Source organism: Aethalodelphis obliquidens, unplaced genomic scaffold (assembly GCF_003676395.1).
Source record: "Aethalodelphis obliquidens isolate GAN/ISIS:26980383/991018 unplaced genomic scaffold, ASM367639v1 scaffold17, whole genome shotgun sequence".
Classification (NCBI taxonomy): Eukaryota; Metazoa; Chordata; class Mammalia; order Artiodactyla; family Delphinidae; genus Aethalodelphis; species Aethalodelphis obliquidens.
This window is the reverse complement of record NW_020837961.1, coordinates 1,066,231-1,093,042: the sequence shown is the minus strand read 5'-3', so window position 1 is coordinate 1,093,042 and position 26,812 is coordinate 1,066,231. Positions and strand designations below refer to the sequence as shown.

The 26,812-nt window shown below is 40.1% G+C and overlaps 1 protein-coding gene across 5 annotated transcripts in view; it reads left to right on the top strand.

Moving 5' to 3' along the window:
- PDGFC (platelet derived growth factor C) overlaps positions 1-26,812 on the top strand; it is a 225,052-nt gene that overhangs the window by 141,793 nt on the left and 56,447 nt on the right. For all 5 annotated transcript variants that reach the window (XM_027116805.1, XM_027116804.1, XM_027116803.1 and 2 more), the window contains one exon: positions 21,364-21,544. In XM_027116805.1, the coding sequence (XP_026972606.1) occupies positions 21,364-21,544 (181 nt within the window). The remainder of the gene's footprint in view (positions 1-21,363; positions 21,545-26,812) is intronic.

The following is a 26,812-nucleotide window of genomic DNA, read 5'->3' as shown; positions in this document are numbered from 1 at the left end:
CTCGTGTGAGCCCAGTGGACTGATTCTGTGCAGGCAGACCCAACTTTGATCATTCACTGAAACTTACAAAAAGAACGGGGGAAAGGGCTTTTCTGTTGGTATACAGAGGATGTCACAAAATCAAGGAGGAAGCTCTTCTACTGGATCCCCATATTTAAAGGAAAATGCTGCGGAGTGGACCGCACTTTAACATGTCATTCAGTGAAATCAAGGGAGCCTCACCCTCTAGAGGTAGGGTTTGTGGTAGTTGTGACTTGCCTTCAGATGAGATGCAATTGAATATTGGTGACGATGCATGTTGTATAAGCTGCCACCTGGCTTAAGGACAATCGGGGAGACCTGTGTGTTCATAGGTGCCCACTTAGAGGAGGGCCGTGTGGAAGGAGTCCTGCCCCAGGGAGTAGACTCTGGGGACTCTGGCTCAGAGCACGCGCAGTGTTAGTAATCTTAGGGAGATGCTTCTTCTTATGTAGATATAGAAAGATGCTCTTGCCCACAGTAATGTACACCTTCTTTAATTTCTGTCCATACAAACCGTCAGGTTACTGGTGCACAGAGCTGTATGTTCCTACCTTCTTTTTAAAATCCCACAGGAGGGCTTCCCTGGTGGCGCAGTGGTTGAGAATCTGCCTGCCAGTGCAGGGGACACGGGTTCAAGCCCTAGTCTGGGAAGATACCACGTGCCGCGGAGCAGCTGGGCCCGTGAGCCACAGCTACTGAGCCTGCACGTCTGGAGCCTGTGCTCCGCAACAAGAGAGGCCGTGATAGTGAGAGGCCCGTGCACCATGATGAAGAGTGGCCCCCGCTTGCCACAACTAGAGAAAGCCCTCACACAGAAACGAAGACCCAACACAGCCATAAATAAATAAATAAATAAAATCTCACAGGAGACTGTGAGTAGAGTAGATTCTTCCGCACGCATCTAGGTGAACTTCTGAATGCGTTTTTCAGTACACACAGTATTAGGGCTACTCGTTTGGGAAATGGAGAAATTCCATTTGTACTTTGCTCCAGGTACCATACTGATGACTTAGATTTTTTAGTAGGATGAATTGGCCACTTATGTACATGAGAGAATTATGATGAGAGTACTGTTATGTACATGGAAGCACAATGGCTTGGAATGCCTGACGTGTTTCAGATTCAGCTCTGTCCTTTACTATTAGCTACATGGTTTTGGTTAAAATACTGAGCCTGTTTTATCATTATATTCTTTAAATAAAATAAAGTAAGGGGATTGGGTCCCAAACGAAGATTCAAGTCTCTTCCACCACTGAAAGATCTGTGTTTCCTTGGACTGTCCACACACATTTGTTTTGCCTTTATAAAGTAATGTTTTATAAAAGTTCTTTGAAAATATTAAAGTGTAGGATAATATTATAACTTTTCTGTTCCTGTGGGAACAAAATCCCTTCATATTTCTTTTTTTTTAATAAATTTATTTATTCATTTTATTTTTGGCTGCATTGGGTCTTCGTTGCTGCACGCAGGCTTTCTCTAGTTGCGGCGAGCGGGGGCTACTCTTCCTTGCGGTGCGCAGGCTTCTCATTGCGGTGGCTTCTCTTGTTGCGGAGCACAGGCCCTAGAGCGTGCAGGCTTCAGTAGTTGTGACTCGTGGCCTCTAGAGCGCGGGCTCAGTAGTAGTGGCGCACGGGCTTAGTTGCTCCCTGGCATGTGGGATCCTCCTTGACCAGGGTTCAAACCCATGTCGCCTACATTGGCAGGCAGATTCTGAACCACTGCACCACCAGGGAAGCCCCACTTCATATTTCTTCTTAAACTGTAGTTTTATATATGAACCTTTGCAGTAATATTGATTTTTAAAAAATATACTTGATTTTTATACACATATATATTCTTTTATAACTATATATAAAATATATATATTCTTTTTCATATTCTTTTCCATTATGGCTTATCACAGGGTATTGAATATAGTTCCCTGTGCTGTACAGTAGGACCTTGTTGTTTATCCGTCCTATATACAATAGTTTGCATCCGCTAATCCCAAACTCCTAATTTGTCCCTCTCCCACTCTCCCCTTTGGTAACTGTAAATCTGTTCTCTGTGTGAGTCTGTTTCTGTTTCCTAAATAAGTTCATTTATATCATATTTTAGATTCCTTTACATTTAATTTAATGGGACAGAAATTTCACTGCCCAGAAATCTCTCCGGGGCTTAGTTGTTTCTGTTGTCATTTTCAAACTCTTAACCATATGACCCAAGCCCATGACAAATCCCTAAATGTAATGGAACCAACAACTCTGGTGAACACAGCTGACAGTCAGGTGGTAGTCAAGGACTTATGCATTGCATACAGTACATGTTGAAACCTCATTGCTCAAAGATTTCTCCGCTAAAGTGATTCCTCAATAGCTGTTTCCAGCACTTGGACACATGTCTGAATAGACACTGTCAACAGTCAAGTAGGCCGTGCTCCTTGTCTGCCGAGAATCCCAGATCGTTTCCCCATATGGCAGCTGACTTAACCCCCGACTCTTTCTCAGCAAAAACCCCATGCACTCACTTCAATCACCCACTTCTCGACATTCCTATCTGTGGGTCTCCAACTCTGCCCGTCTGTCTGAGTAAGCGAGCCAGTTCATGGTATCAAAATATTTGTGTAAATGGAACCAGTCCTAATTCATCGCTTCTAAAATTATTTCATGGGATTGTGGTAGGCACTGTTTTGCTGGGGCATCGGGGTTAATCTCGGCACAAATGAGGCCTGCACTTATGTTATCCGAGAGCATTTTGCCCCCCGAAACTCTCTAATCGTAGTTTCCCTACTATTTATCTAGGTTAAGGATGTCCACAAGCGTGACGGTAATAGTTCAACATCATTCTCCAAAGTGTGACCCTGCTCTTTTATGCTTAGCAAACTTCAGATTCTTATTTATATCTCTCAAGAACTTGAATGTGAGGAATTTCTTAGGAGATAAAAAGGAACGTTTAAAAAAACAAAGTTTTCCACGCAGCCTGCAAAGAAAGGAAAGAAAGAAAAAGGGAAGGGAAGAAAAAAAGAAGAGAGAGAGGGAGAGAGGAAGATACTGTGTTTGCTGCCGGCTATTTGCAGACTACACTTCTTTTCTGATGCTGTCAGGTCTCCGAGGGCCTGGGCAGAGAACCCTAGCAGATGGGAGCTACGTGACAAATAGCACCACTTACGGAGCACCTACTGTTTGCAAAACAAACTAGGTTAGTTACTCACGTGAGCTCTAATCTTTCAGCAGCCCTTCACAGGAGGGATTATCCTTATTTTACAAAAGAGGATACAGGTGAAAGAGGATGTAAAAACTGTCCAAATAGACAGCTGGAAAATGGTAAAGATTGTACTCATACCTTTGCTCCAAGTTGAAGCATTATCTAAGAGTAGAATTATCCCTGTCTGTACTAACTGTTGTATCATTTGCTAGGCAAGAAAAACACCATTGTGTATCTTTCTTGTTCATCATAAAACTAAATACAAATAACACCTGGTAGCTTAAATCATTAAGTAATAGTCACGATCACATCGACAATGTACTTCCTATCCGAAGATTTTGGTAATTACAACTCATAATTCCATCCCCAGACTGTTTGCTAATAATAGGAATTTATGTTCATCAAATGTTTATAATCGGTGAAAAGTTCAAGTTCGCTGATGCTTTGGTTTACTCTGCTGCAGTAAGGTGATGTGAGCTTTCCCTCCTAGGACCAGAGATTAATTATGTGCTTAGTGAAGGCCCACTAGTGTAAGGGACAGACTAGGAGTATTAGCATAATCTCTGCCCTCAGGGAACAGCTAAACTAGCCAGAGACACCAGCGCGTGAAAGACACAAGATAATGTGAAATTGAATGCTGGATTGTGAAGAATAGAATAAGATTCTCGAAGTGGAGAAGTCTGAACGGAAGTGAACAGCCTGAGAAGGTCACAAGCAGGGTGGCCGCCAGGAGGTGTCAGAAGTTGGTACTTACCGTCATGAACTCACCACCGGAAGGTGGCCTTTACCTGAGATGATCCAAAATCTGGCTTGAATAGCACGTTGAACCAGCTTCTGAAGGCCAGGCTTAGGTGAAGCAAACTCTCAAAATGTCAACCTGTAAACCAGAATTAAATGTATTCCGTTTAAATGAAAAATAGAATGTCCGAGGTTCTGATTTGACAAAGAAGCAGATAAATGACCGCTCGTGGTTTTGTACATGGTGCTTGAGGCACGTGCTCCAGTGTGTGTTGTAGGGAAGAGGCCAGTCCTGAAGGTGGGTAAGCCTCACAGCGTGTAGAGGAGGGCAAGAAAGTACGGATTAGGGTCGGCTACTAGCATCATCTGGATTATGTTAACCAGGGCCTGAAATCATGGGGTTTCAGTACAGAGAGGAAATAGGCAAAAATATTTTGAAATGAACAAAAATATTTGCACTCACAATTCATGGGCTGGGTTGTGTGTGATAAGGAAGCATTAGTCATAAAGCACTTCATAATTCATTAATCTCCTGTTTGACAAAGCAGGTGAGGAGAGTTAGAAAAACTTAGCTACAGTCCTGCTTGTTACTTCCTTGAAAGAGGTAAAACGTTTAGTCAAAGACAATGATTGAAATATGCACACTATTATATACAGAATACCAACAGGGACCTACTGTAGAGCACAGGGAACTCCACGCAGGTATCTTGTAATAACCTATAATGGAAGAGAATGTAAAAAAAAAAAAAATATATATATATATATGTATACATATGTGTATAACTGAATCACTTTGCTGTCAACCTGAAACTAACAACATTTTATTTAAATCGACTATATTTCAATAAAAATTTTAAAAAGAGAATGATTGATGAAAACAAGCCTTGAGGTTTGAGAATATGTAATTATTACTGCTTTTACAAGCCTTTATTCAGTATAGAAACACTGGTGAGGTTGAGATGTATAAGCATGGGTTCCTACTTGGAGACGATTTGAAAAAGAAACAGCCGCATACCTAGACCATAGAATTCAAAGGCAGCAAGTTGTGTAACTAGTATTCAGCTAGCGTGCCACGGTGTATACAGCAAATCAGAGAGCTCGCCGTGGTGATGATTAGCATGTGAGGAAATGAAGGAGGAATAACTTTATAATAAATTTCTAAAAAATAGTGTCTAATTTGGGACTTCCCTGGCAGTCCAGTGGTTAGGACTTCGCGCTCTCACTGCTGAAGGCACGGGTTCAATCCCTGGTCGGGGAGCTAAGATCCCACAAGCCACGGCGTGGCCAAAAAAAAAGGTGTTAATTTATTACTCTGAATAAAGTCTAGAGTCCTCATGTTTTAAAAGCCACTTGCAATTATTTTTGAGAAAGTTATGCTTGTATTTAACGTGAATAGGCAGAATTAGAGAAAGAAGAAAAAAATGTTCAAGAGTGTAGATGTTAGTTATATAGGAATATTTCAAGACCACATGTGTAATCATGACTATTTGGTTGCCTACTCTACTTATGTTTGTATATAAATATGTATGTTAACATATATTCATGTGTAAACTCATCCATCTGTCCGTCCATCCATCCATCCATCCATCCATCCATCCATCCATCCATCCATCCCACTCACCAGTCATTTAGTCCTTGCTATGTATGGACCAAAGGCCATGCTGAACATCGGGAATAAAAAGATTATTAGATGGGCCCCTGGCCTCTAGAAAGCCTTGAATAGTAAGAAAATAGTAATGTGTGTAGTGTGGACTTTGCTGGGGAAGGTTGCAACCTCTTTGCCTGTGGGATTCACAGGCGACGTCTCTGAGAAGATGACATTCAGCTGAAATGTGAAGGGTACACGTAACTGTGCCGTGTGAAATGATACAGCTAATACTAGTAGTCGTGCAGGACTTAATCGGTCAACTTCTAAAGTGTTGAGTGTGGGATCCATTGTTCTGAAGAATTCCATGCTCAGTATTTTAAAAGTTGCCATTAGGCACCTTCTAAGTAGATCCAGTGAAATGTCCTGCCGTGTGTGCTTGGGACGCATGAGTCATAATTGGTGATATAGTGCGTTCTTGACCTATGACAGGAATATTATCGCTGGAGTTGCTGTATTGAAAACTGGGATCATGTTCGCCATCTGGTGAGCTGTGCTGTCTCGCCCAGGTTGAGGTTCAAGATGACTAAAGCCCTGAGTAGCCCACAATTACTCAGTTGCCCAAAAGCCCACAAGCAGACGGGAAAGTTGTCTGTGTCTCATCAGATCCCTGAACTGAAGTTTGCAGAGGGCGGGGGCAGGGAGAGGATGCATGTTGCCGTATCTTTCACTTTCCTGTGTGGTTTGAAGCACTTCCGTTCGCCTGTCAGCCAAATGGAATGAATGGGTCAGTGTTTGTGCCTTGATATCAGATAGTAGAGGCTGGGGACATGGAGATGAAAAAAGAAAAGAAAAGAAAAGAAAAGAAACGCAGCCCCTGCCTCATAAGAGCTTGTATTCTAAGCTTATATCCTGTGCTAATACAGTATTAGAAAGACATTTACATGTGTATTTTTTTTCATATTTTAAACTCTAGTTTAAATGAAAATACGAACAGCTTTGTGATTGAAACCAGAGTACAATAGCTGCTGCAAGTGGCTTCTGTTAGACTTCGGTTCTGCCTATACGGCGCGTGATCTGGTTCTCGTCTACTTTATTTATATTGTTTTCTTGTTTACCTATGAGATTAAGAAAATTAAGGAGTGACATGAGCGATTGATTCCTGTCATTTTCAGAGAGGACACTGAGGCTTAGCAGAATAAGTAGGTAGATAAAAATTTCTGAATATATGAATAGAAGTCAGGAGATAATTAAAAATAGAAAAAAAAGCAGGGCTTCCCTGGTGGCGCAGTGGTTGAGAGTCCGCCTGCCGATGCGGGGGATGCGGGTTCGTGCCCCGGTCCGGGAAGATCCCACGTGCCGCGGAGCGGCTGGGCCCGTGAGCCATGGCCACTGAGTCTGCGAGTCCGGAGCCTGTGCTCCGCATCGGGAGAGGCCGCAACAGAGAGAGGCCCGCGCACCGCAAAAAAGAAAAGAAAGAAAAAAAGCTATTCTACACCTCTGTCAAGGGGTGAAGAGCCTAAGAAAACTGTTAAAAGAAGCTGAATTTTCTGGTAGCCCGGGAACCTATTAAAGGCTATGGTAAGAGTCCTGGATATCAAAGCCCCTTGAAGGGGTAATTTTAACAGGATGAGGAAAGAAATAGAGCAAGAGGAAAAATTTTAAAGTGAGAAGAGGAAAATAAAACAACCCTAGGGCCGAAACAAACCCGGCCCAGGGATACTGCCCAGGAAGGTGGGTTGAGCCAGGTGCACACGAAGCCTAGCATTTCTTATTTCCCTTTTCATGCCACAAAATACGAAGTAATCGCCTTAGCTGGGCTTACCAGAGTGGTCAGATCACCTAGCAAAATGCAATGTTTTATTTAATGTGAAGATTTTTGTTCTGTTTAGTTTCTTGAGAAATGACAGTCCTTCTTCTTTTTCTTCTCTTTTTTTTCTTCTGCCTCATTCTGTAGTCAGGTTCTGAGGAAAATATAATCCCGTATATCCCATAAACCTTTTGGCATTAGAAATAAAAGTGATGATCTTAGAAAATCTCAAAGTGAAGATTGATTCTTTTCAAAATTGCTCAGTAAACTTTAATAAAAAATGATTCCAACTTACCTAATTCAGTTTCTGGATTTCATATATGTGTGAAATATATATATGAATAGCTTGATAATGAACATGCTTAAAGTAAATACATATGTACTCAGGGGGTGATGCAAAAATCAAAGTGATATGAGTAGAATTTTACCTATTCTGCTTATACTCTACATATTTATACCCTAAAGTCACACATGCATATATGTGTGTGTATGTGTGGGTATGTTTACATATGCACGGGGGTATATACACACACAAATATATACCTGTATCCTGTAGAGTGATCACTGAAGACAAAGTAGAAAAAGCAAACAAAGTAGCAGTAAAATTCCATTTTTATGACTTGGACAACACAGGTGAATGAGAAACGAGACGGTCTCGGAAACTAATAGAATCTTCATTCTATAATAAAAACTTCCATTAATTGAGCATCTTCTTCATGCCGGATCCCATCCTATGGGTACCTCTTGGAATCACTCTTTGGTGTATCTGAGGAGGGAGGAGGGATCATTTCTTTTCAGAAGAGTCAGATGGAGACTATGTCACGTGAATTCCAAAATCTGCTTGTGTGTTCCAAAGGATGACCTTTCTTTTTTTTTTTAATTTTTATTGGCGTATAGTTGATTTACAATGTTGTGTTTCTCCTGTACAGCAAAGTGAATCAGTTATAAATATACCTATATCCACTCTTCTTTTAGATTCTTTCCCCATAAGGATGACCTTTTAAGGTGTGATTTGCGCTGCACGGCATGTAAGAAAAAGGACTTTGTGCTGCTACATACTCTGCAGTCTTGGAGCCCTGGGTGTCCAAGTGGACCGGTTGGCACTTGGAAGAGTTTTGTGAAAGTGCCTTGGTTAGGAGGAGGGGAGGGGCCTTCACTCCTGGGGGGCTTGGAGCCCCTAACCCCGGGCTGCCTGGTCAGGGAGTGGGCCGTGCACAGCACGGGGCTCCTTGTTGGCACGTTTGCTCAGCGCCTCAGCCCCTCCAGGACTGTGTGTTTCTCTCTGGCTTCATGATACACTGATATTTACAAGTTGTTTCCATGGCTATTGTCTGTAGAAAATGATGATATGCGGTGATAGCAGTGCCACACAGACCTTGGGAAATAATAAAATATTCTAGAAAAATGTCGTAGTGGGTGTTTTCTAGTCATATGCTCTGTGTTTAAGCTGCTTTATTTTTGACACGACTATACACATCGACGGAAATGTGATTTGGATCTTAAACCAGAAAGAAAAAAAAAAAAAAGCTAAGATTTTAAAAACTACCTTCTGGACCGTCTAGTTTGCTGCTTATTTTGCCAAGAGGGACATGATGTCTAGAGCCAGTTAAAACTGAACAGCTCTTTCCTTAAAATAAGGAGTTCATGACTGAAGACTGAAGCGCTCTGCACATCTGTTTGTGTTTGTTAAAGTACGAGGCTGTGGGTCTGTTCTTAGGGATTTTACAGCTTTGAATAATGAATTATGCTGGATGGCCTGAAATTTGTTTTAAACTCTGAGAGTATTTTTTCTCAGAAATCATTCCATCATGAAATAAATTTTAATGAATATAAATGCTCAAAATAAGTACCCTGAGCTTAAAAAAAACCACTCATATTCAGGACTATGCCTGAAATTCTCTAGTATCCCAAGAGGAAGAATATTTTGATTTCACTTTGGTGTATTTTAAAACAAACTTATTTTGCCATTTGCACAGACTTTATCACCAAAAGGTAAATCTGTGTATCTAAACAGATGAGCCTTTTAAAATCCCTTCTGCTCCTGCTCAGCCATTTAAATATTTTCTTTTAAAACCAGGCCTGACGTCATGATAATGCTTTGATAAGCATTGCATGAATGCGGTCCAAATTTTATTATCACACTACTTAAATAATTCTCTCAGCTTTAGATAAACCCATATCCAGTGCACCTTGGTCTGTCTGTGCAAGTGTAGGGACAATACAGCATAGGTAAAAAATGAACCAACCTAACCAACAGCAATCCTTTGCAAATGTCTTGATTAATGATGTTATGGCCTTTTGTTAATATGTTTAGGCAATGGAATTCAGCTATTCAAAGAATCTATTTGGTTGGTAGGTAAACAGCATACAGAAGGAGCAGTCCGTAGGGTGCCTTTGGGTGATGGTTCATTGTGGCTTTCCTGTGCCTGGAATGGTGTTGAAATGGGTGGACAAGAGTATATCCGTAGGCCTTCTTTCTTTTAAATTTTGAGGCCCTTTAAGTAAGCCTTGACACGTGCGTTCCCATTTCAATATTCCTAGTATCCTAAACTCAAGAGTTGGAATGCATTACGGGAAGTCCTTTTTTCCTATATCCACCTACTTCTACAGGCAAATTCTCCTTTATCCTTACCCTGTGTATTGAAAGTAGAAGGAAAAACAAACAAGATGGTAATCCATGAGAGAAAAACTTTGCTTAGGTCTAAGGAGAATGTTAATTTCATTGCTTCAATTTAGTCCCTCCCGTTTCTGTCCGTACTACAGTGGTTTGGTAGTTGGCACATGTAGCAAAGGTATACTGTCTATCATTTATATAATTGTTACTTAATTATTACTGGCTTAACAGTGACTCAGTCAATATATGGTTAATAACCAGCCACACACCACAAAGCATCACACTAGGCAGCCCTCAGTGATGGTGAGGTTTTATTGTGAGAAGAATTACCTGATAGTAATGATGGTTAAGAGTGGCCCTCGGAGCAGAGAGGAGCCTTGTCTCGCGAGGGGGCTCTGAGTTGACCTGGTAACCGGAGCTGCCTGAATCTCGGCATAGTTTCAGGAATTGCACAATGGTACATGGTGATGTTTCTGTAACAGTGCATCCTTCACCCACGTAGTAGTTGCCTCAGGGTAGGGGTGATATGTTTCAAGGGCTGGCGAGTCTTGGAAAGGATGCTGAGCGGGTAGGTGGGTGCTGTTTTTACATTAACTCATTTCATCCCCACAACAGCCATCAAGTTGACCCTGTTCCTGTGCCTGTTTTGTAGGACGTAAAATACAGACACAAAATTTAAGAATTCGGTATTTGCCCACTGCATTCATGAATGTGTCTTCTACTACAGTGAAAGGCGCAACCGGTAATAATAATTAACAGCAAGGCATGTGTGCTTGTGTTGTTCTAGGCAGGTAGGCTTCGGAAAGTAGGGCCATGGGGGCTGGTTCTGAGGTCCGCCTCGAGCCAGAAGTAATGATTCCCGCAGCTTGTGGTCGGGTGAGGAGCTGGGGGGGCCGCTGTTTCTCAGAGCCAGAGTATTGCATGTGGGGTTTTGACGATAGCAGCTAGTAAAAAAAAAAGAAAATTACCCCTTATTGAGCAGTTTACTCCTTAGGCATCGTTCTAATTGCTTCATATACATACATTCTCTCATTGACCATTCACCACAGCCTTGAGAGTTAATGAATATTATCCTCATTGGAAAGAAGACGATCTAGGGAGGCTCCCTTGTGTCCTGTTTTGCTAGAGACAGTATCATGTGATGGCTAAGAACATGGGCTCTGAAGCCCAGAGCAAGGACCTGCCTCCCCGTTACTCTTCGCTGTATGACTTGCTTTGTTACCTCTTTATACCTCAGTTTCCCATCTCTAATATGGATATAATAATAGGAGCTACAGATAGGATTGTGTTTGCAGATTGAATCACTCAATATTTATAAAGGAGCTGCACACAGTATGTACTGCATAGCGTTTGCTTTATTATTGTGGTTATTATTTTGCACAGATATTCCAGAAGACGGGATTTTGGTAAACGTTATCGTAAACGCGTGCCTTTTTGTCATTCAATAATATTGGTTGCCTTTCCTCATAGAGTGTTTATATTTTATTTGTTACTTTTATTACTATACCTTTTTACAGCTCACTGAAAGACATGTTTCCCTGTTCGGTTTCTAACTTTTTTTTTACTGTCATAAGGAGAAACTATTGATGCGTGTATGTTGATCTCACAGTTAGTCACTTTACTGAACTCTATTTTAGTTCCAGGTGGTTTTTAAAAGCCAGAAACTTGGAAATCGTCTTTGATACCTGTTTTTCTCTCACACCCAGCCCACCTCCTATCAGATCTTCAGACTGTGCACAGCCTGGAGCCCATTCTTGACCCCTACCTGCCCCCATGCTCAAGCCACCCACCTGGGTGATGGCGGAGCATTTCCAGTCTGTGCTTATCCGACTACTGTCTGTTCTTAAGGGATCTGTTATCAGCTAAGGATCGTTTTTCTCCTGCTTCTATTACATTTATTTGCTTTCCTCTCTTATTAAATTAGCTCGAGCTTCCCCCCAAAATGCTGAAAATTGTAGTGAGAATGGCCAATCCTGTCTTTGTTCTAACCTTAATGAGAATGACTTGGATTGTATTTCATGTAATACTTGCAGTTAATTTCTGTTGTGTAATTTTACCATGATTTGAAAGTTTCCTGCTCTTCACAGTTGACTCCGTTTTTATCTAAGTATAATTGACTTTATTATGTTTTTTCAGCATTTATTAATATGAACATATAGTTTTTCTCCTTTGAATATTCTAAAAGGTCATCATTACATTACTCCTCAAGTTCGTGATGCAAATCCGTATTCTGTCAAGAAGTATGCTTTTAACCCACTAATGAACGATATTTGATTACATTTTATTTAGAATGTTTGCATTTCCCTCCATTTATAAATAGGTTTTTTGTTTTTTTGTGGGTTTTTTTGCGGTACGCGGCCCTCTCTCACTGCTGTGGCCTCTCCCGCTGCCGAGCACAGGCTCCGGACGCACAGGCTCAGCGGCCATGGCTCACGGGCCCCAGCCGCTCCGCGGCATGCGGGATCCTCCCGGACCGGGGCACGAACCCGTGTCCCCTGCATCGGCAGGCGGACTCCCAACCACTGCTCCACCAGGGAAGCCCTTCCCTCCATTTATGAGTGAAGCTGGTCTTCATTTTACATGTTTGATATTTTGCCATTTCAAAAAACTTGGACACGTACTTTTTTTTCAATTATTAGAAATTTTTACTTTTTCCAGCTTTATTGACATATAATTGACATGTAACATTGTGTAAGTTTAAGATGTACAACCTGTTGATTTGAAATACTTATATATTGCAGTATGATTACCACTGTGGCATTAGCTAAGAGCCCCTTCATACCACGTCATTCTACTTCTACATTTAAGATCCGTTCTCTTAGCAACTTTCAAGTATATGATACAATATTGTTAACTATATTCGTAAGATTTAGGCTAGGTTTTATTATTATTAATTGAGTGAATACCTGGTCACGTTCCATTTTTTTTTTTACAATTGCTTACATAACATTGAAATTATACATTCCTTTAATATCAAACGGAACTCTTCTATAAATCCTGTGCCATTGCATCTTTTTTTATTGACAGATGTTTGACAGTCTTTCCAATTTCTTCTGGAGTTATTAGTCTGTTCACTTTTTCCACTTTTTTAGTCAACCTTTGTAATTTACGTTTTCCTAGTAAGGCATCCATGTCATTTAGCTTTTCAGATTTAATTGGCAATAGTGTTGCCTAAAACATACTTACAGATGTGAAATCCATTTTTATCTGTGATTACCCCTTCCTTACTCCTATGCATGGAAATTCTTGACCTCTCTCTCTCTCCCCCAACTCCTTTCTGAGAACCAGCTCTTGGTTTTAATTCTGAATCCTAATTTGGTATTTGAATATATCTTTTAGAGTTTTAGTCTTCATTTTTTTTCACTTTATACTCTCTTGGTTTTTTTTTTTTAAATTTTTCTAGCTTTGTAGATTGAGTTCATGGCTTGTATATTTGCAGTATTTTTATTTAGTAATAAGATAATTTAAAACTCTTCACTTCCTACCATGTACAGTCAACACCCCCATTTTTGACACGTAGAACTCTCATATTTTCCTGAGAATTACTCCATCGTATGTTGTCCTCCCTCTGCAGCGTGCTCTTTGCTTTGACTTACGCATTTCCTATGTAGGTTTAAAGTTCTCCATAACGAATTTTGAGTGCCTAAAAGTAGACAGTCCTGAGTCAATTAAAGTAAATACCTGTAAATGTATATGCCCAAATTATCAAGTTGACTGATTAATTTATTTGAATGACTGTTAATGGTTCTCCAGCCACTGAACGAGTTCATTTGGCCAATCTGGACAAAGACACATAAATTCTATACTGTTAAGCCTCAGAATAGAGGAAATATAATTAAGTAGGAACATTTTAAATATAATAGGCAGTACGGCTTCGCTCTTGAGAGCGTGGGCTTTGGAGTTCAGCTCCCAAAACCGAAGCCTTCACTCTACACTTAGTTGCTATGTGACCCTGGCTGGGTACTTAGCTTTTCCATATTTTATAATCTGTAAAATGGGCAAAATAACAGTATTAACCTTTTATGATTTTTGTGAGGATCAAAGGAATGTATAAAGAGCAATGACTATGTGTAACATGTGTTACATGTGTAATTTTTAAAAAATAGTTATTGGAGTATAGTTGCTTCACAGTGTTGTGTTAGCCTCTGCTGTACAGCAAAGTGAATCAGCTATACGTGTACATACATCCCCTTTTTTGGATTTTCTTCCCTTTTAGGTCACCACAGAGCACTGAGTAGAGTTCCCTTTGCTATACAGTAGTTTCTCCTATTTTATTTATAGTATCAATAGTGTATATATGTCAATCCCAATCTCCCAATTCATTCCACCGCCACCCCGCTTCCCCCCTTGGTATCCATGCGTTTGTTCTCTACGTCTGCGTCTCTATTTCTGCTTTGCCAATAAGTTAATCTGTACCATTTTTCTATATTCCACATATAAAAGATATCATATGATATTTGTTTTTTTCTTTCTGACTTACTTCACTGTGTGACAGTCTCTAGGTCCATTCACGTCTATGCAGATGGCATTATTTTATTGCTTTTTATGGCTGAATAATATTCCACTGGATGTATGTATCACATCGTCTTTACCCATTCATCTGTCAGTGGACACTTAGGTTGCTTCTGTGTCCTGGCTGTTGTAAATAGTGCTGCAATGAACACTGGGATGCATGCATCCTTTCGAATTACAGTTTTCTCTGGATGTAAGCCCAGGAATGGGATTGCTGGGTCATAAGGTAGCTCTATTTTTAGTTTTTTAAGGACCCTCCATACTGTTCACCATAGTGGCTGTATCAATTTGCATTCCCACCAACACGCATAATTATTAAAATTTATTTTCATTATAAGGTAAAGTATGGATGACCATTCCGGTGCCTAAATAGGGATTTAAAACGTTTACTCTGTGTCTGGGTTGTCTTCTGTTAAACCAAAGTGTAAGCCACGGAGCACTGCTGCACAGCTGTCATCTTGTTAAGTTTATTACCTTCCCCAACAAGCCCAGGCTCCCGCCGACACATGCAGAACGAGGCCTTCTGAAGATGCATGTCTATTTGTTGGTAGAGTTTCACACCACCCTCGGGTTCGATCATTCACAGGGTAGATTTAATTGACAGGGTTTTAGTTAGCGTGAACTAGAAACAGCCTGTTTTGCAGGGTTGGTTTATTTTCGTGGAAGGAAGCTAGGTGTCGGACAATTGTGTTTACAAGTGAATTTATTTCTTTGGTTTAGTCCTCAGCAGCTCTCCTATCTTCAGTTTTTAAATTCCCATGTGAGAAGGAAAATTTTGTCTACAATACCAGACTTGTTTGTTAAACATCAAAGAACATAAATCCTCCGTGGGTCCCCAGGGGTATGGTAGAGAAAGGGAGTGCTGGTTATAAACCACTTAGCGCTGTGTGTACTGTATCATGTTTCCGTGAGAAAGTGATGTTTGATTGGCCCCTAAAATAGGTTTAGTAAATCCCTTAAATACTGATGTGAGCAACTGTGCACGTGGGAAATTAATACCTGAGAGTGTGCTATAGGATTACCATGTCTCCAGAAAAGTCACCTGGGCATGTGTAGATTTCTGAATCTGATTCTGTTTTGTAATTTCACTTTTATGGGTCAAACGTTGCTTGTTTTATTTTCTCCCATTCATTTGGCTGAGGCCTGCAGATAATCTTTTTTCATTGTTTTCTCTCTTCCTTTTCTTCTTGATGTTTTGAGCTGTGTTGTAGTGTGTCAGCCAACCAACTTATGCAATGACTCCCATATTCTCTACATGGCATTCTATGAGAAAAAAGAAAAATTTCAAAGTATTGGGGAAGATAATTGGATTGAATACTTTAGTCTTTTTCCAACCACACTCTAGAAACAAGTTAGAGGAAAATATGGAATCGAGTGGCAGTGGGTTTTGTTTTGTTTTGTTTCTATTTTGAAGGTTAGGAAGCAGCCGTGAGGCATGGTAATATGTGTCAAGTAGATTGTCACTGGGTCTGTTTTAGACGATTTGAATATGATTTAAATATAAGAATGCTATTTTTAGCAAGAGGATTTACTGTTTTGATTCACAAAATTAATGTGGAATAATTGGATGAAACATAGCATTATATTATCATAATGACACTGCTTTTGAAAAACAAATCCTAAAATGCCAAATTTGCTATGAAGCAATTAGTAGTATAACTTAAGTTACTTCTGAAAGGCAAAGAACAGAGCACTTTTTAGATGTTCGTTTCATTTAACTTCATGGAATGAAAAACTACGTAGGTCTTTAAGATACGATGATAAATTTTTGTATGCACCAGACTTGTATGAGCTTGTGAGAATTAATTACCAGCTATCTAACTGCAAATCCAAAAATTGTTATAAAGATTAGGGTTATGGGGTGTTTTTTTTTTTTAATGGTGTCAAATTCAGTAGCAAATCTTCATGAAACAAGTAATAATCTACTTGTCACTCTTCTCTGCAGGACAGTGATTTTTGTCTCAGGATACAAGTTAGATATGGCAAAGTTTAAGACTTATTTGTGCAGTAATACGTTAACACTGATAATCTAGATATTTCCGAGTGTGCTTAAAAACTCCTTTTGTTTTTATTATTTTTTTTTCTAAATTGTGTGCTGTCGTGAGTTGCTGAATTAAGGCCAGTAAGATCTTTCTTTTTATTCTTTAAATTAAAAAAAAAATATTTTTGGCTGCGTTGGGTCTTTGTTGCAGTGCGCGGGCTTCTCATTGCGGTGGCTTCTCTTGTTGCGGAGCACAGGCTCTAAGCACACAGGTTTCAGTAGTTGTGGCACGCGGGCTTAGTAGTTGTGGCTCGTGGGCTCTACAGTGCAGGCTCAGCGGCCATGGCTCACGGGCTTAGTTGCTCCGTGGCATGTGGGATCTCCCCGGACCAGGGCTCGAACCCATGTCCCCTGCATTGGCAGGCGGATTCCTCACCACTGCGCCACCAGAGAAGCCCCTAAAAACACCTTTTAAATACTTATAAGGAGCTTACACATCAGATTAACACATATGGTGTTTCTTTTTTTTTGGCCACGCCGGCGGCATGTAGGATCTTAGATCCCAGACCAGGGATTGAACCTGCGCCCCTGTAGTGGAAGCACAGAGTCTTAACCACTGGACAGCCAGGGAAGTCCCTGGTGTTTCCTTTTTTAACAGAAATCAAAAGGAAATATGTATAATAAAATAGTTATGTGAGTTGTTAGTTTTAGGTTCCTTGCAAATGGTATTCTTTTCTCTTGGGTTGTTTCTATTAGAAAGATTATAATAGTTGTTTTGAAAATGGTCTGGAGGAGGGAATAAATTAGGAGTTTGGGATTAACATATACACACTACTGTATATAAGAGATAACCAACAAGGACCTGCTGTACAGCACAGGGAACTCTACTCAATATCTTGTAATAACCTATAAGGGAAAAGAATCTGACAAAGAACATATATACGTGTAACTGGGTCACTTTGCTGTATACCTGAAACTAACACAACATTGTAAATCAAATTTACTTCAATTTTTAAAAATTAGAAAATAAAATGATTTTAAAATGATCTGAAGAAAGTTTTTGACACTATGTGTTCATCCAACCAGTTTATTGAAAGTGACTTCATAATTGCCAGGCCCACGGGATGCTTCTTGGCTTTCATCTCCTTTGGTCTTTCTCTGGCAGTGACAGCGGGCCCACTTCTGCTTGGGTGGACGCTCTCCCTCCCTCTTGCTTTCGTCCTGTGCCATCCTGCTTCCCTGAGGGCTCCTTTTCAGGATGTTTTTGTTACAAGGGCTTTCTTTCTGCCCACACTTGAGATGCTGTCGTTTCCGCATCCTCAGACGTGTTGTGATCCTGTGTCTATGCTGCTGCCTCATTGAAACCTCCTGTAGGTGCGCCATAGTCTGCAAGGGAAGCAAACTCAGATGCCCACGTGGGCAAGCGATGGAAATAAATGAAGATCTGGTTATTAAGAAAAAAAATAATAAAGCAGCGTAGGAAACCGACAAGGCTTTTTAAAAACTGGAAGGAGGATGTCTCATTAGAGCCCTTTCCACCTGGCCCAGCCTCAGTCTCCGTGAAGGAGTGAAGGCCATACTGACCTCGTGCCGTAAACGCTCTCTGTCCCTGGCACCCAGCTGCTCGGGTGAGGCCAGAGGACAAAGGGCCCTCCTCTCCTGGAGCTGACGCCGGTTCTGCAGATCTGAGTAACACAAGGAGTCACACCAGGGCTAATAATATTTAGTATGACCAGATGTTCAAATTTGTTTTAAAAGGGCCTGAAATCCAGATTTTTCTGTGAAATTTGACTTTTGAAAATGTTGACTTACAGACAGGGAAAGACAAATATCACATGATATCACTTATATGTGGAATCTGAAAAAATAATATAAATGAACATATTTACAAAACAGAAACAGACTCACAGACATAACAAACTTACGGTTACCAAAGGGGAAAGGGGGGGAAGGGGGGATGGTGGGAGGTAAATTAAGAGTTTGGAATTAACATACATACACACACTACTATATAAAAAATACATAGACAGTAAGGACCTACTGCACAGCCCAGGGAACCACGCTCAGTATCTGGTAATGACCTATAACGGAAAAGAATCTGAAAAAATATATATATGTATATGTATAACCGAATCATGTTGCTGTGCACTTGAAACTAATACAACGTTATAAATTAACTATAGTTCAATAAAAAGTAATTTAAAAAGTACGAGTAGCACCTAAAAACTTAATTGATTCATTAAATGTGGACAAATATTTTAAAGAAGGGTAGAACCTCTTCACACTGTGCTTAACGTCTTTGGAACATTGGTCTCCAAACTACTTTTCTAACATCCGACTCTGAAATTTCAAGGCCTGCATACCTACACCTGTTCTTCCAGCTTCAGCTCCATCCTCTGTTCACAAGGGACCACCCCGGGCCCCTGGTTTCCTCTGTTACGTCCTCGGGATTGTGCTTCTCGCTAGAATGCGTTTCCATTCTCCCTGTCCCCCCTGGTCAGTCAGGACTCACTGACAGCCCAGATGCTGCTTGGAAGGCTGACCCTCATCTCACTGTACAGGGTTTCCCTCACCTTGAAAGGGTTCCGCACTGCCCGTTTTTCCTAAGCAACCTCATTAGAGCGCTCAGCGCTGTTTAATGGACCCTGAGCCCATAGAAGCTATGGTTTCATCCCTGTATCCCGAGAATCTAGCCCAGCACTTGGTGGGCTGGCACTTTGGGCCAACACAGTGCTTCACAGGTACTCGTGGAATGACTGACCAGGCCTGAAATCAGCTGTCTGCAAACTAGCCCTGATGGTAACCCATATCAGAGAGCGTCACCTCCCAAACACAGGACAGACATACTCTGTGAAAAGCGACTTTGTTCCACCTGTAAACGGTCTCGGTATAAAAGTTACTCTTTGATTTAAAATGCTAGTGATCAACTTTTATACCGCGTCACGTCTGAAATAACCACTCAGTCTGTTTTACCCGAATCTCCCTCCCCGCCCCGCCCCACTTCCTGGTCCGCCTTCACAGCGAGACTCCTGGGAAGGTTGTACCGGCTGCCTTGTGCATATTTCATTTACCACCCAGGCTCGTCGTGCTATCGAGCGAAAGCTGTGCTCTCCTCCGGTGTCTGAGTTTTCTTACTTGTTGCTTTCACAGTCGCAGGGTCACATTAAAGTAGGTGCCGGGTGGGAGCGAAGGGGTGCTGGGTAGAGAGGAAGGGCAAACTGTTGAGTGGGAGCTCTGTGCCAGCGACGTCTAGGCGCCGCGCGTGTGCTGCCCCTCCTTCCCTCTCTGAAAACATCCCCGTGAGTCAGGTAGCATTCTCCTCATTTTAAGGACAAGAAAAACGAAGCTGGAACAGGTTAGGTTACACACCGTAGGAGAGCTCTGGCTACTACTTGAGGACAAAGTTGCATAAGTACAATTGGTTCATTATGCACTTCGTCCTTTTTCATCAGTTTTTTTCTTCTGTAAATTCTGTACTGTACAAAGTGTATTAATTTTAGTTGTCTGGTATCTACTGAATTTAGACTTTTTAAAAAGCCAACCAGTTGTTTTCATCCATGTCAGACCTCCCTTAAGAAAAGTTTGGCAATGTTCTCTTTACTATTGTGAAACGCAATTCATAACAGCGATCATCTATTTATATGTGCAGTTGTTTAAAAAATAAATGTAGTGGCCTACATGCTCTGTAAAGCTGAAATACTAACAGTAATTTATATTAAAATACACATGCACCATTACAAGAAACGGAAAATGAAGTAGTCAGATGTTTGTATCTTCTAAGCAGCAGACTCAGACTAAATGCGTATGTTTTCTGGTTTTCACTGTGATGCAAAGAGTATAAGCAATTAGTGATTTGATTTTCCAGAGTAGTAGCTGTTGTTCCAAAGTACAGAAACTTCCTTCGACTTATTTGTGCTTCTGTGTGGCAGTATAACGCTCTAGACTCCGATGGACGATAGCAGAAATGTTGCCTACGTGAGTGTCCAGCGAACTGTTTGAAAGGCGTGGAGGGCACGGAGCAAGCACCCATTTTTGGGACTGTCCCTTGTTGGGTGTCCACGGACCTTGCCCACTTCCCCCCCCCCCCCCCCCATTGAGACAGTGTAAAATGCCCTACACGTTTCTCACAATTCTCGTAAGGGGCAGCCCTGCTCTCCATGAGTGCCACTGATTGAAACTTTCAAACCCAAGTTAACATTGGTCAGAAAAGTATTAAGCATTCATTCCATAGGTTTAAGATACTGTGTGTAGCACAGTGTAAACCAGAAGATGTAAGAATTGATTCCTTTCTTCAAGGGTTTAACAGCCTAGCTAACAAGATGGACCACTTGCATAGACGTAGTTAAAAGTACGTGTTTATCAGGAAGAGAAAGATGGCGGTGAGCTGAGAACAGCCAGAAAGGTCTCACAGAGGCAGCGCAGTACAGAGTGAGATTTGGAGGACGTGTCTATAAAAAAGTGGCTCTAGAAAAGCTTGGAACACAGATGAGGAAAGGGGGCCAAGGAGCCCGACTGGGGTGAAGGAGTGACTGCCGGAAAGTGATGGGCAGCGATCATGGAAATTAAGTTGGAGCAAAACTGTCATATCCAAATGGAGATTAAATTGAATAATTCATGAACGTCAGATATGGTCGCTCTGTACAAAATATTCAAGTTTTGACATGGCTCTTTAAATGAATTTGAAGTTCGTTACCAGTAAAACTGGAGGGCTTAGAATAGAAGACTTGTATTTCTTTAATTGGGAATGCATTTTCAGTTGTGTCTCTTCTTTGGAAGATTTTATTCTATTTATGCTGTTAAATTTGGGATGAACTCACAGCTGTGGTCCGCGGGGACTCATTGTCTCCATGGACATGGACTTTGAATTCCTAAAATAACAGACCATGGTTTGATGTCTCTTCTGTCTTGGTCTCTTGCAGGTATGATTTTGTAGAGGTCGAGGAACCCAGCGACGGAGCCGTATTAGGGCGCTGGTGTGGGTCTGGCACTGTTCCGGGAAAGCAGATTTCTAAAGGCAATCAGATCAGGATACGGTTTGTGTCTGATGAATATTTTCCTTCGGAACCCGGGTTCTGCATCCACTATAACATTGTCATGCCAGTAAGTACCACTTAGAGATGCCCTTATGTATCTGGATCAGTTGTTTGGTCACTTCTTTTTCTCCTTTTAAACAAGAGATTTAGGAAAACCAAGAACCAAAAACCTTTCCATAGCTTGATTTTTTTTTTCATAAATGTCACTATGGTTATCGCTATAATTTATTCACTGCAGATTATTAGTGTCTCCATTGCATTAAAAGTCCACGCTTTTATGTGATATTTTAATTTTCCCCCCATTAAGGTGTCATCTTTCCTTTCTGTACCCACCAAAAGTTGATTTTTTAGATGTGTCATTTTATCTGTTTTGGGGGAAAGGTAAACTTATTAACTACTCTTTTCAAATCAGTGTTTTAGTAAAATATATTTTAAAAAGTAGTTATCTCAGTTTTCCTACTTATCTTAATATTTGTCCTGATTAATAATATTATGGCCTTTGTACCCCAAAGAGGAAGTTTCAAAATTCTCACAGGGATTTAGGAAATCTGTTTTTATTTGTATTGCAATTGTTTATTCCCTTTATTTTATGTATTATTTCAAACATTTGTATCTGTTTGTTGCGCTGCAACGAAAATATTGAAAACCTTCTGGCTGTTTATCACATGCTGCTTATAATGGTAATTCAGAACTATTTGTACAAATATGGTGTCACCTAGTATACTTTCCAAATATGATGAGTATCACCGTTTAAAAAAATATAAAATTGATATCATTAATGATTTCGACAGATTTAGCAAATCAGTATGCACACTGGGAACATAAAATGGTGTGGGCTACATGCATTAATTAACATGTATATTCTAACCAGGTATAAAAATAATGCATCCAGTACACTAACAATTCATGAGGCCAATTAGAAAATATGGGATCAATATTTAACTTTATATTATTATATAATTATTATAATTACAATTAGAATATATATAATTATAATTATGATAATTATATATTATATTGATATGTAAATATTATGAATAATTATACATTAACATATAAATATTGTGAATGATTATACATTATTCATATATTATATAATATTATAATATTATATTATATAATAATTTTTAAACATTGTGAATAATTATATATTATTCATATTATAACATTAAGCAGGAATTTCCCTTTTTTGATTGCCCAAACTCAATTCTGTGGAATAGTATTTAAGCAACTGACTAAATTATGAAATTTAAGTATTGTTTGAGATACAGCTGAAAAGGAACAACAGAATGTAAACTGAAGTTGGAAAAACGATAATTTATTTATTAACAGAATCATTTACTGTGTACAGTTGAAGTTAAGGGAGGTACCTCTAAAATATGCTGTGAATTTACATTGTGAATCTTGATCAATTTTCTGATACAGATTATTTGAGATATCTGTGTCTATTCCATTATGAAATACTTTGCACAGTGTAGATTCTCTACCATGTCCTTTGTTAATTTCCAAAATTTTTCTTAATTTAACTGTTTAACATTTTTATTTAAATTTAATAAAATTTAATAATTTCACCTAGAAAAATGTTACTATTAGACAAGGATGAACTTATTTAAAAACCTTTTGATACTCTGACTATTTGTTTGAATGAAGCCACTAAGAATCTGTTTATCACCCTTTCACAGTACGCTGCTTCACAGAATTTATGAGTTTAGTATTTGTTTTAAGCCTAAAACGCCCTTGGGAGCCATGAGAAAGCTACACTTACACAAAGTTATACAGTCCATATTTTCCAGTTTGGATTTAGCACATCTAATGTTCTTAAATATTTATGAAACAATCAAATTTTACTGTAAAACATAATGGTAGGTCTTCTAGCATAGCGAAGGTTTGATTTATCCCAAACCTGTGACAAAAATAAACTTGAAACTGAGAAGCTGTTTGTGCAGTATTTTAAATGAACTAGTGTCTTCACATTATATTAATAGCAGTCTCTTATCATCCCACAGAATAAGACATGAAAGCAAAAACATATATGCTGACACCAAGTGTTGCCTTCCTCTGATTTTATGATCTCATAGGTTGCCTGGTTGTATAACCCACGGAGTGGTGTGGAAGAAATAAAATATGTAAAGACAAAAACACAGGAAATGTACAGTGCCTCGCTTAGTTCTGTCCCCATTAGAGTTTTTCAATAAGTAGTTGAATACTGAGTTGACCATACAACTCAGTCACCCCAGCTTAACTAACAGCGGATTCACTGACACTCGTGTTTCCATATGTATGTGTGTGTCAGATTCCTGAGCCTGGAGATGAGATAAAGACCCATAAGGATCTGCTGTAAGTACCACCCATCCTCTGGACTGGGAAAGACCCTGCCCCCTGGGTTTGACCTGTTACCAGGGATTCACTGTGACTAAGACCAGAAACTGCATCTGGAAGACTTTGGGTGAAGAGGGTATTTCTGTTTGCATCATCAGAATTAAGTTCAGTACGTTTTTAGATCGTTGCAGAAATAGTTGGATAAATTGTCAATGTGGACTTCGGATTGACACTCTCCTGGGCTCTGTTGAACGTGTCTTTCTTGGTAACTAACTTCTTGGTAACTAGTTGCCCTGCGATGGCTGCCTGGGGAAACAGTTTGCATTATGCTTAGGAAACCATCAGGCTGGGGCCAGAAGAAGCAAGAGAAGAGGACAGTAGGTTCCTGCCTTGCTTAACATGTGTGACCTGGTGATTTTAATCTTGCCAGATGGCTTTCTGGAGTGATCACTGATACGTGAATTGTACTGTCTCACAAGCTTTGACTCCTCAGGGTGTGAGTTTACTTTGACGGTTTACCTGCCATTCCCTCACTTACCCTTTGCCCTGATCCCATGCAGCCGTGGCTCTCTCCATGCAGCCCACACTCATTCTGCTCTCAACAACCGCCCCGAGTTGGTGAGTGAAAATCGGTGAGCGATTTTGCACTCTAGCCTCCCAGAGTGTTGTGAAGTATCAGTGTACGTTGCTCAAGGGCACCCCTCCCTGCCTGACCCTCTCCCCCAGCATCCCTGCCAGCAGGGCATCATCCATCAGTCTTATCTGTGCACCAGCGAAGGAAAGCCTCAGGGAAGAAAGTTGGCCTTTTGGAGAGGAGGCTTTAAAGTTCTGGGGCATTTGCTCAGGGGCAAGTGCCCGTCCAAGCCCCTGGATCCTCGCTCATACTTTTTTTTTTCTTTTTTCCCAGAGATGAACTTCATAATTAACACACCCAGCTCCCCAGAGGCCATGGCCTCCCTGATTGCAAACCCCCTGCTGCACAGGAGGACTGAGGGGCCACCGGCCTGATGGCTTCTTAATTTTGTAATGATACAGTGCTGTTCAGCACAGGCCCTGAGTGCACTGTGAACTTCCTGCCTTGAGCTGTCGCTGTGCAGCTGTTCAGTGCTCCCTCATCTGCCGTCACCCCTGGGGGGGGTGAACCCCCCACGGAGCTATCTCACTTACTGTATGTGACAGAGTAGTGACGATTCATAAACCAGAAAACTGAAGAATCGCAGTAATGGCACGACATACTCTCCTGGTCCTGGCGTATTAGGCTGTATTGCCAAGGTTCCATTCTGGTTCTTCTTAAAGAAAGAATGGAACTGGAATCTTTTCTTTTCTTTCCTTCTTTTTCTTTTTGTTGTTGTTGTTGTTGGGGACTGGAGCACACCCCCGGCGTAAAGAAATTAGTGTCTACGTATGACGTCATACGCATTGATGGGTCTAAGCATCCTTACCTGCTTTTTTATAATGATCAGAACGAATATTTTGCATCTATCGACACATAGAAAACAAAATGTTGAGTTTAATCACATTTTTTTCTGGGACGATTATAGAGAAAGTTTATTTTAATATCCTTTATATTTTACAAAGAAGAGAGTGAACTCCGCAGCCCTCTTTGGGAGCTTGAATGAATATTTATTCCAGTCGACCTTTAAGACTCTGTGGTCTGATTACCATACATCTTAGCAGGAGAGTTTTAATGCATTAGTTAAAGTTCTCAGAAATAGTTTTTGCTACACGTGTTGCCATTAAAAATTGGGATCGCCTTTGAAAGATGATTTACCCACTCTTTTTCCCTCCACCAGTGAATGAGAGAGCGTGTAGTTAAACAAGGGATCCCTTACTATTTCGGACAAAGTGATGCTGATCTAATATAGTCCATACGTGTTTTATATAGAGATATGCTTTCCTTTGTAATGTTATGTTTTCAGTACCATTCTCTTGATTCCCAGGTACCTTAGACTAAGACATGAATAACATTTATCTTTCCATTTTGCTCTTTTAAGTTGATATTACAGACTGTTAGTTTAGAAAAAAAAAACGTGGCATAGGATGTTTACCTGAAATTAGAGCTAGTTCTTTGTAGCTTTTAAAAAAATAGTACCAGATTGACTACATTAATTAAAACTTATAGAAGTTTCATGCTGTTTTCAAGAATTATTTATGGAAATGTATATTCCCCAATCCTGCTCCATTAATACGTAATGGAAAAGAAATGCAGGCAATTGGATGCCAAACAATATATATCCAGCTTTCTGAAGGGGCATAAGGAGTTAATAATGGCTTTGATTTTTGTTTCCTTTATGCTAGAAGAGGGAAAAAGAAGGCCTGGTAGATTAGCAGTGAGAGATTGTTTGGGAAGAAATGAAGCAAAACTGAAATAAAACAGTGCAAGCCTGTTTCTGCTCGGAGGCCACACACAGTGAGCGCCAGCGCACATTTCAGATCTCTTAGAAAGAAAAGAAAATTTCTTGTTTAATTTTGGAGTAATTTATAATAGAGTATGTGTGTTTCACTCTGGGTACTGTAGCATAAGCACCATTATTTTAAAACGTTAAGAAACCTACAAAGGCTGAAAAATAACATCTTTTCTCATATCAAAAAACGTTGTTAAAAGTGTTTTGTTTTTTAAAAAATCTCAGCCTTCAGGTAAAATATACCGCGTATTTTTGTCAGTCAGTTACTTCACAAAACCGTACCTATTTTTGAAATAAACTGCACAAATCCAGATCTGATATTTTTGGTGGTTTTATTCTTTGTATAGAGAACTCTTCTTCTTGAGTATAATATTACTTGTAATCCATACTTTTTTAAATGGTTGTAAGATTTGAGGATTTTCTTTTTCTCCAAACTGGTTAACATTTTGAAGGGTGATTAAACTACCGCCGCTTTCTTTCAGGATGGTTTTATTGAATATTTTTAAAGAGCTTTAATCTAAGCTTTCTGATCAGAAGTAGTAACCATATTTTCAACAGTTTATTTGCTCTCATTTTCAGTTTAATGACTGGATCAGTTTAGATGAAAAGAA